General features: G+C 42.3%; 1 protein-coding gene across 1 annotated transcript; it reads left to right on the top strand.

The window, feature by feature from the left end:
* The first annotated feature begins 6,164 nt into the window (after positions 1-6,164).
* On the top strand, positions 6,165-9,771 carry Pate3 (prostate and testis expressed 3). The gene is made up of 3 exons (XM_021626495.1): positions 6,165-6,210; positions 9,096-9,218; positions 9,647-9,771. Exons 1-3 carry the CDS (start codon positions 6,165-6,167, stop codon positions 9,769-9,771), a joined length of 294 nt encoding a protein of 97 aa, XP_021482170.1.
* The last annotated feature ends 1,610 nt before the right edge of the window (positions 9,772-11,381 follow it).

The raw sequence follows: 11,381 nt of genomic DNA, 5'->3' as shown, positions 1-11,381 counted from the left end.
AAGATTCAAATGTCTGTATATGTGAGAGATTAGAAAGGATGCCAAAGGATGAAGAGATGAACTTTGTTGCAAAAGTTCTGGTTAATTTCTCTTTTAGTGTAATAGCTACATAGCAAAATGGGGATAATCTTTCATCCTTCAGTACGACTTCCATTATCCAGCTTATAATGAGACCAGACAATGTTGCAATAAAATATTAGATTCATTTTTCCATCAGGATAAAATTTATCCCAATTTTTGAGGATACATTGTAGTGGGAGGTCTGAGGGAATTTAATTTCCTAGGGGGAGTCACGAGAAAAAAATAAAAATTCTGAAGCCAGGATAGCATTCCTATTGCCTACATACATAGTCCTCTAGAAGACTGACAGGTTGGGGTATCCCCCAGTTCTGTCACTCTACAAGGTGTCCTCAATGAACCAATCATATCCTGGCAGAGTTTATAAACACTGGTTTGTACCCCCAATGCTTCTGTGCTTATCCACCACCCGGATGGTTTGAGCCAATAGTTTATTGCCTCTCCTACTATATCCTGAGAGTGGGATACAAGTTGATTCTGTGAAATAAGGTCTCCCTACTAAGAGGCTATAAAAAGGCCCAAAATACTTAGGTTCAAAGAAAACACTTGCCTGCAGATATGTGTCTGGGTTTGTGTTTTGTTTTTCAGATTGCCATCTAGGTTAAAATTGCAAATGGAACCAGGTGTTGGTGGCAGTGCAAGACTTTAATCCCAGCACTTGGGAGGCAGAGGCAGGCAGTTCAAGGCCAGCCTGACCTACAGAGGAAATTCTAGGACAGCCAAGTGTACACAGAGAAACCCTGTCTCAAAACAAATCTTGCAAATGGATATTATTTTCCTGTACTTCATATTCAAAGGAGTGTCTCATTGCTTGAAAAACTAAATCACACCCTAAAGCATAGGGCTACCTACAGTAAATGAGCAAGAGGGCCATGAAAGCAGGAGAGATAAGGTGAATCAGAAGTGAATATAGCATAACCACATGGGAGGGCAGTAGGGGTGTGCAGTGAAAACTCAGGAAGGGTTCTGGGAAGGATGAAAAGAAGAGGGATTGGTTACGAGGCTCCAGGAAAAGGCATCAGTGTTTGGAAGAGTCAGTGGCCTCAGACTTGGAACCCTGACAACCATGTCATGGTCACAGCATTATGGCTACCACTGCCAGCACCCACGTGAGTGTAGGTGAACAGGCATGAGAATACCTCACAGCCAGGCATGTCGGGAGAAGGGGGCATGACCCCACCACAAATGCCTCGTACCCTCAGCATAAGTCCAGTCACCATTGTGGAAGGACAGTGGCAGAAGTTCCAGGACACCACTGACCCCTATCACTTCATGACATGCAGATCATGAAGAGGGAAGGAGGGGTGAAGCATGGACACAAGAGGGCCATTGCCACTACTGCCACTGCCAGCATAAGAGCCAGCCAATGGGATGCCTGGGTCTCCTGATGCTGAATCTCTTCAGGGAAGAGGGCACACGTGGCCTGGATTCTTGGTATCTGACCAACAATAAGGACTCAAATAGTCCACTCCTTACCTTGTGCCTAAGCCCATTATCCCTGTGGGAGTCAGGGAAGGCAAAATCAGAAAGCAAAGAAAGAGGCTGGCAGCCAAGAAAATAACAGCAATTGGAGAAGAAAGGGAAAAGAAATCATTCCCAGCAGTCTTTGCTGGGATGTGGGCAGTGCACAATTTGGCGGTGTGAATCACCTGGTCCATGCAGACTATCCGGAGCAGCTTTTCTCAGCCACTCCCAGAATGAGGAGGGAGTTTAAGAGACTAGAAACATATATCTTACCCCCTGAGTGGCTGGCTTGGCTGGCTTGCCAACTGATATTGGTGAATCCTGGGGGTCACCTGCTGAGAGTCCTAGGCCTTTTTATCCTAGAATGAGGAACTGAGCAGAGAAGTGGACAGTAGCAGAAACAATGGCACTTTCTCAAGCAAGAATCCACTCTCTCCAGGGTAGAAGAGATCCAGAGCTGGGAGAAAAGATGGAAACTCAGTGGTCCCCATGCCTAGAGGATTGGACCCTGGGATTTTTTAACATGCTGTGCTACATGTTAACTTTGTGGGGAACAATCATCTTCTCTGCCAACAACTGGTTTATTCCCTGTGTTAGTTTGTAACCTTGGTGTAAAGCCATTTCAGTCTCATCCCTCACCTACTCTCGTGCTTCATTAAGGTCCTCGGGGAAAATGCTTCCCATTATATCGCTTAATCTCCATGCACAGGTTTAAATGTCTGTTCTTTGTCGCTTTGTAGTGAATTAAAAACCAGTCCCTGTCACTATTAATGATACTCTGCTATGCTTGCAGATGGGAGCCTGATATAACTGTCTTCTGAGAGATTCCACCTTGCAATACATTGAAACAGATACTGAGACTCACAGCCAAACATTAAGCTGAGTATGAGGAGCCTTTTTTAAGGGGGTGGGGGAAGGATAGAGGACCCAGAGGTAACAAGAACTCCTCAAGAAAACCAACAGAGTCCAATAGCCTGGGCCCAAGGGAGCTTATGGAGACTGAAGCACCAACCAAGGACCATGCATGGATTGGCCCTAGACCCCCTACACAGATGTAGCTGAGGGGCAGCTCAGGCTTCATGTGGATCCTCTAGTAAGAGGAGCAGGGCAGGGGCTGTCTCTGACACCAACTGTCGCCTGCTTTCAGAATAGAAAACTAGATTCAAAAGCTTTAAAATCACATTCTTCATTCTAGAAGCTGTTGGAACCTGTTTAAATTTTAAACAGGTTTCATATCTCTTCATAGGCAAAGAAAGATCCATGCACTGATGAGTCAGAGGAAAGAAGTGTTCCAGGACCACCAAAATGCCCATTGGTAAAGGCTCTCCTGCCAAGCCTGATGACCTGAGTTTGATACCTAGGATCTACATGGTGGAAGATAACTGACTTCTGTAAGTTCTCCTCTGACTCCCATAGTATGTTATAGTGAGTACACACACACACACAAACACACACACACACACACATGCACCTACACCTATATAAAAAATGTAATAAAACATTTTGAAAAGAAACTTTGCAAACTCTGGAATTTCTCCTAAAACCTTATGTCACCCAATCTGATTATTTTGTTTTTCCTTCCTTCCTAGCTTCCTTCCTTCCTTTCTTCCCTCCTTCCATCCATCCATCTTTCTTATTTTTATCTCTGTGATGAGGATCAATTTTGGGCCTTTGCACATCTAGGAAAGTACTATTTCCTTGAGCTTCATCCCTAGACCTGAATTTTCTAGAAATGGTGGGGGTTTGATGTGTAGCTCAGGATGGCTACAGGTTTTTTCTATCTTTTCCTTCTTCCGCAGTCCTGGGACTATGATATGTATATCACTATGCTCAGAACACTCATATCTTTTAAGGAATATTTGTAACAATCAAATATAAATTCAATATAAAAATAAATATAAGTTTAGTATAAAATTCATCTGGTATTTCCAGGCAAGACACCATCAGCTGATTGACTTAGGAGACAGAATGCTGAGGTTGGCCTTATGGGAACCTGTGGCTGAGTTATCTTTCATAGAAACCCATCAACACAACAGGCCAGAATGGAGTCAGATCAATGAGGAGCAGAGTGATTCTTTGACCAAGACTATTTCATTGTACACACCTCTTACCTTTGTTTAAACCCAAACCTCATTTCAGAACCCTGAAAATGAATCTGGGGAGGGGGGTGGATCATTTTACCTGTCCCTCTTCCTAATGTGGCCACATAAATCTCTGCTTATACTGTCACTTTTTCTCTTTAATAGAAATGTTGAGCCTAGTTTGTCAGAGGTGTCATGGGCCAGGCTCTGATCCTAATAGCTCTGGAATGACACTGTGGGGTGACATAAGTGGAAAGGTTATATTACAGCCCCCAAAAAGTAAATGGTCTCTTGGGACAGACTCCCAAGAGGCGGAACCCAGGACAAGAATCAGAAGTTCTAGGTTGAAGGTCCAGCTTGGTCACAGACTGTGTGTCCTTCTATCTCTTTCTCTGACCTATCTCTTCCCCATAAGGAGATGGGATAGGTGAGCTTGGCTTCCTTGTCCATTGTTCTTCCCTCACATACAGCAGTGTCTGTATGCTGAATATATGAATAACTCTCAGTGAGGTGTTGAACAGTGGTGGTGAAAAGTGTGAACTCTAGAATTACAGAGACTTCCTATAAGAACTAGTACAGTTAGTCACCAGGTATGTGACCTTGGGAATGACAAAGGACCTCACCAAGCCTTAGTTTCCTCCTCTGTGAAAATATGGTAAGAATGACAGTATCGTAACAATGATATCAGAGCCTTCACTTGCTAGCCACAGCTTCCACATCCAACCACACACTGAAAGTTTTCAGAAAGAAAAAAAAAATCAGTTTTCCTTGTCACTATTCCGAAGCCATGCATCATGATGTAAGCAGCCTGAAGAAATGATACTAGTCTAAACGGACACTTTGCCCCTTAATCTGACATATCAGACTATTGAAACAATTAACTCCAAGAAACTGGAATCCTCCTCCCCTTGATAAGAAGGCTGAAGCCTGATGACATCAAAGGGAAAACATGTCTCCCAGGAAAGAGGTTTTACATAGTTCTCAGGAACTGTCTGCCTAAACAGTAATGGCTCACTATCAGGTATGACTAAACCTTGGCAAGGACCGCTTAGACATATATATCCCTGGCCTTCCATTTAAACTTTAATCTCACTTTAGGACTCCAAACATGGACAGGAAGGAACCATTGGCCCTCTGTGTTCCTCTTCTCAATGTTGAGAAGGCTACATTGAATAAATCTCATTTTTCTACTTTTTACATTAGTTTATTTGTTTTTAGTGGCTTCTGGAAGAGGAGTGGCCAAAGCTGGTGTATGGATTGTGTCTCCAAATTCAGTAACAATAACTATTTATATAGAATTTATTTTATATTATATCATTATAATAGAAGAACTATATCATGAAGTACTCTAACTAACCTAAATATGATTTAAACTCTACAGAAGGATTTGTATAAGTTATAAGCAAGCACTACATGAGTTTGCATTTGAACATCATGGATTTGGGTATCTGTGGAGGTTCTTTTTTTTTAAGATTTATTTATTTTTATTATTTATATAGTACTCTGCTTGCATGTACACCTGCATGCCAAAGAGGGCACCAGATCTCATTACAGATGGTGATGCTGCACCATGCGGTTGCCAGGAATTGAACTCAGGACCTTTGGAAGAACAGACAGTGCTCTTAATCTCTGAGCCATCTCTCCAGCCCCTCTGTGTAGGTTCTTGAAGCCAATTTCTTCTTGATTCTAGAAGACAACTGTAATTAATATGATAAAAAAAAGTAGTTAACATGGTGAAACATGTTAACAATTACCCATTGTCATTATTGTCTTTTATTGATATGGTAATAAGGGGGTGGTTTTCTTGACTTTTGGGTTGGCTTAGCTCTTTGGACTTGAGTCCTGGGGACTTGCCTGTGACTTCCACATTCTTGAATTAAAAATTTGAAGAATGAAATTCTCAGGGTGAATTTTACAAAGAGGTATTTCCTTACAGAAAGGAAAATTCAGGTGCCTTGGAGGAGAATACCATGAGCCTTACTGTCTTGGGGTTAACAAGGCTTTCCTGGATGGAAGAATGGGGTTGGGTGAGATGGTCATTCCGGTTTCTATTCAGTAGTCCTGATGCCTCTGAAATTCAGTCATATACTCAGTATGGTTTCCAGGAAAGAAGTACTTTTTACAGGGCAAGCAACAAGGAAAATCTAGGCACCCTCCCCTTTCTGTCACCCCTAGCTCCTGTCCCTGACAGAATCAGAGAGATTTTGGTTTAAACCTTTCTACACACACCTGGTCTTCACCAAGTACAAGGCTGCCCACAGGCTCAAAGACATTTCCAGCTTATTGCCAAGAAATTATCTGCATTTTCAGATTTTTTTTTTCCCCTAGAACTGCCTGGTCAACTTCAGGCTCTGAGTTGCAAGACTATGGAGACCACAGCCAATGAACTTGAGCTCCCAAAATAGATCTTTTATGACTAGCTCCCCTTAGGCATGAATAATCACCAACTTCTGCTGGAGGAGAAAGCCTCCCCCTGGAGCCCAGCAGACCTATACTTGCAGGCCTTCCTAGCTTTGTTCCACACAAGACATCTGGGGCCAAATGAACAGACACTTCTTGCTGCTCTTCTTCTTCTGCCTCATTGTGGGTGAGTCCCAGAGGCTGAGGAGTGAGCTCCAGTGGCAGGATCAAGGGAGCTGCAGTGAATCTCCACATGCAAAAATCATGTCTGTGTGGGCTGAGCTTTGACCATATTTGGGAGAGAGGAGAGGGAGATCGCCTTCAAAATGTTGTCTCTGCCTTTTGTTGTGTCTTCTCTGTCTTATCCAGATCTCTGCCACAGCCCTTTGGATGTGTAGGCCTTTATTTTGTTATCCTTTCTGCCACTGCCAAGCCCCCATGATCTAGATGCCTAGAAAGATTTCCCATTAGACATTCATTCTATTCACAAATCTGCGTTGCTGAGAAACCTAGTCATTTGATAATTTTGCAATGTGTTTTAGTCCTATTCTATATGCCCTGGAATTAGACAGAGTTTTCCAAAGTGGTCCAGTCACTGTTCAGGTGGAGACAAAACCTTCTTACAAGATTTGCAAGATCAGACTGTGTTGTATTAAATCAGGTACAAAGCAAAACAATATGGCCTTAAAAGATGCTACATGTTTTCTAGTTTTAGCACCGTGAGAGAATTTTTTAACAGTGTGTGTGTGTGTGTGTGTGTGTGTGTGTGTGTGTGTATTGTACATGCCACAGCACACATGTGGTCAGACAACAACATTTAAAAGTAATTTCTCTTCACTATGTGAGTCCAGGAGTCAGTCAGATTTGATAGCAAGAAAACTTAACCTGCTAAGTCAGCTGACTAGCCTCTGGAAAGAGTTTTGTTTGTTTTTTGTTTGTTTGTTTGTTTGTTTGTTTGTTTTTCCATTATCATTACTATCATTATTATTATTACAATTTATTCACTTTGTATCCTGGCTGTAGCCCCCTCCCTCATCTCTGCCCTGTCCCTCCCTCCCTCGCTCTTCCACCCATATGTCCCTCCCCTAGTCCACCAATAGGAGAGGTCCTCCTCTCCTACTATTTGACCCTAGCCTATCAAGTCTCATCAGGACTGTCTGGATCCTCTTTCTCTGTGACCTAGTAAGGCCACCTCACCCGGGGGGTGGGGAGGACTGATCAAAGAGCAGGCAACCAAACTCATGCCAGTGACTGCCCTTGATCCCCTTACTAGGGAACCCACATGGAGACTGAGCTGCCCATGGGCTACATCTGGGCAGGGGGTGAGGTCCTCTCTATGCATCATGTTTGGTTGGTGCATCAGTCTTTGCAGGCACCCCTGGGCCCAGATTTTTTGGCTCTGTTGGTCTCCTTGTAGAGTTCCTGTCCCCTTCTGGTCTTTCTATCTAAGATTCCCTGTACTCTGCTCAAAGATTGGCTGTGAATCTCAGCATCTGCTTTGATACCCTGCTGAGCAATCTTTCAGAGGTCCTCTATGGAAGGTTCCTGTCCTGTTACCTGTCTTCTCCTACTTTCAATGTCTATGTTGTTTGGCCTTCTGAATAAGGATTAAGCATCTTCCCTATGGTCCTTCTTGTTGTTTAGATTATTTAGGACTATAGATTTTAGTATGTTTATCCTATATTATATGGCTAATATCTACTTATAACTGAGTATATACCAGGTGTATCTTTCTCCTTCTGGGATACCTCACTCAGGATGATCTTTTCTAGTTCCCCCCATTTGCCTGCAAATTTCATAATTTCCTTGTATTTAATTGCTGAATAGTATTCCACTGTATAAATTCAAAGTAAATTGTGTACCACAATTTCAGTATCCATTTCTCAGTTGAAGGACATCTAGGTTGTTTGTAGATTCTGGCTATTATGACTAAAGTTTCTATAAACATAGTTGAGCAAATGTCCTTGTTGTACGGTTGATCATCTTTTGGCTATATGCCCAGGAGTGGTACAGCTGGATCTTGAGGCAGCACTATTCCTAATTTTCTGAGAAAGTGACAGACTGAACTTCAAACTGGTTGCAAGGTTTACATTCCCACCAGCAATGGAGGAGGGTTCCCCTTTCTCCACATCCTCTCCAGCATGTGTTGTCACTTGAGTTTTTGATCTTAGCCATTCTGATGGGTATAAGATGGAATCTCAGGGTAGTTTTGATTTGCATTTCCCTAATGACTAAGGATGTTGAGTATTTCTTTAAGTGTTTCTCTACCATTCGATATTCCTTTGTTGAAAAGTCCTCTATTTAGCTCTGTAATCCATTTTTTTTAGTTGGAGTACTTGGTTTGTTGGTGTTTAACTTCTTGAGTTCTTTATATGTTCTGAATATTAGCCCTCTGTTAGATGCAGGGTTGGTGAAGCTTTTTTTTATTTTTACTTTTTTTTTTCAGTCTGTAGGCTGTTGTTTTGTTCTGTTGACAGAAGCTTTACAGTCTCTGGGAAAAGGTTTGTTTTCTTATTAAAACTATATTTCAATTATTCACTCTTCAGAACATATGAAAGGTCTTACTCACTGACCATTTTTATGCTAGAGAAATAAACCATGTACTGGTCAAATCTTTACACAAATTACAGGCTAGAAAGATAGCTCTGTTGGTAAAGTACTTGCTGCCCAAGAATAAGGACCTGAGTTTGATCCCCAGAACTCACCTAAATAAACCCAGGTGTTGTAGTGTGTGCTCCTAATCTCAATGCAAAGCAGGCAGAGACAGGCAGAGCCCTGAAGCTCACTGGACAACCAGCTTAGTCAAATAGGTGAGCCCCAAACCAGTGAGAGAAAATTATCCAGAATGTAAAGGCTGAAACTGAGACCAGAGCTCTTTCAGTTGCCCAGTGGCCTTTTATTTTCCATCACTAAAGGCAAACGACTTCAACTGTCATTTTCTAAACACTCAACCATCAGCTCTTCATCTGCCCACCCACCCTTAGAATGCTCCTTGACCCAGCTTGGCTGTTCCCACACACACACACACATTCCAAGTCCCTACCCTCATGCCTAATTCTGTGCTCTCTCCAGGAGCAACATCACTGAAGTGTGTGACATGCCACCTCCGCACACCATCAGACCACTGCAGAAGAGGTTTTGGTATTTGCCTTGCACAGAAGCATGAGAAATGCATGAGCCTGAAGATCTACTCCAGTAAGGTGCAGGGTTGGGCAAAGTCATGGGAAGTTTGGGCAGCTTCAGAAAGGGCTGCAGCGCAGTTGCATCTCTGACTCGAGGCGCAGCACAAAGTTCCCTGAGCATGGAGGGGACAGTCCGATGGGACAGGCAAAAGGTATGGAGCAGATAAAAAAACAGCCAACAGGTTTTTACTCTGAAGATATCAAAGCACAGTCTCTCTCACTTTCTAGCAGGAGAAGGAATGACACAGGGGCATAGATTTGGGTTTTCAGGGAGCACAAGCTAGCAAGACAACTCTGTAACTTTCCAGAAATTTCTGCATCAGTGTTCCTAGGAAGGAGATGTTGGAAAGTCATCCATGAGCCTGTCTGGTTGAGGCCAGGTATGGTCTGCCTTGGAGACTGAGATCACTGCCTTACATCTTTGGTTCTTTCTCGTTGCAGAGGATGTCCTCGAGATATCATATATGGTATGTCAGAAATTCTGCAAGAATTTGAATTACGACTTCAACAATCGACATTATATTCATAAATGTTGCAACTCTGATTATTGTAACTTCCTTATCTAAGATATTCCCCCAAGACCTCATTCTACAAGGTCCCAAATGTTTTTCTTCCTTTATACTCCACTTATCCTGACTTTCCACCCTGTGTGTATCTAGGACACTCCTGATCCCTGCCCATCATTCTTCCTGGTTCCTCTAGCTTGGATCTCACTTTGAGCAGGATACAATGATTTTAAACAATAGATTTTCTATTACTAGAATTGGCATCATTATCCACTGTAAGACCTGTCCCAAGCAACTCTAAGATATTAAATGTAACCACCCTATTAATCTTCACTAACTTAGATAGTTGAGGCAGACAATAAAGACTTCAATGGAAAAATCAGATATTTTTAACTGAAGATTTCATGAATCACCACAATGGTTAAGCAAAAATAGAACAAAATGGAGGATGGCACTGAAGATTTTGCTCTGTGAATGCAAAATTGTTTCCTTTGCCCATTTCAAACTCAGTCATTCTGATTTTCTTGACAACAAAGGTAGAGTCTCACACACTTTCACAGGACATAGTAAACACAGGGTTCCTGGCCTTTCTGGCATTCCCAGATCAAATAAGGCCATGAATATTTCTCTCTAGATATATGACAATAACATATTACATCATATTTAGTCTCTCTCTTTTCATAACCTTTTTCCATTATTTTCCTCCTTTGCCAGCCATCTCTTCAACTTCCAATACTACATACACTCTCCCAAAAAAGTGGGATGCCCTTCAAATCATTCTCCAGTATGTCCCCTGGCCCCTGAGTTTCATAACCCAGAGCAGGAATCCTTTAATGGTTCCTCTTCATTGGTGCAAATGGGTCATACTCAAGGACATTTTAACCTCCCCAGGACATGGCCTATGAACCTTCAGTCAACATGTAGAATACATAATGGATCTAGGACTTCGTTCAGTACTTTACTACCTGTCTATGAATAATAATCCCCCTCTACTTAACTTGTGTACAAGTATGTCTTTGTCACTGGACTCAGATAGGTTACCATGCAATCCGAAGCTCAGGGATGCAATGAGTGTAACTGCTGTTTACCATTGGCAAAATGATGATCTTTGTTATTATTCACAAGTGAGAGTCCTAGTTTGGGATCCTCCATATGCTGCAAGCCCTCCCTCTAGCACCTAGCATGAATATGTATTTAGGGACTCACAGGAGTAACAGGAATATTTGTGAGTTTGAAAACTATAACTGAATTTTGAGACTCATGGGTCCAAAACCATTATATCCCCCAACAGACCACTAACACTTTATCATTTTCTTTTATTCAGCCGCAGTCTGCGCACTGCAAACTCTTTCTTCTCTCCACTGAGAAAGTCTTGGAGTTGTTTTCAAGTAGAAATGTTGCTGTTATTCTCTGTGCACACAAGAAGGGTGAACAGAAAAAAAATTATTTTTACCATTTCATCTTTTTTTATCACTCATCTTTTCCAGGGTGAGATTTTTTTTTTCCTTTGCATTTACAAGCGTCCAATTTTCACTTAAAAGTCCTGATGTCAGTAATGGGAAGAGGGACTGCCTCTGACATGAACTGATTGGCCTGCTCTTTGATCACCTCCCCCTTGAGGGGGGGGCAGCCTTACCAGGCCACAAAGGATGACAATGCAGCCACTCCTG

This window comes from Meriones unguiculatus, chromosome 1 (genome assembly GCF_030254825.1).
Source record: "Meriones unguiculatus strain TT.TT164.6M chromosome 1, Bangor_MerUng_6.1, whole genome shotgun sequence".
Classification (NCBI taxonomy): domain Eukaryota; kingdom Metazoa; phylum Chordata; class Mammalia; order Rodentia; family Muridae; genus Meriones; species Meriones unguiculatus.
Note: the sequence above shows the minus strand (reverse complement) of the source record. Positions and strands in the feature narration are given on the sequence as shown.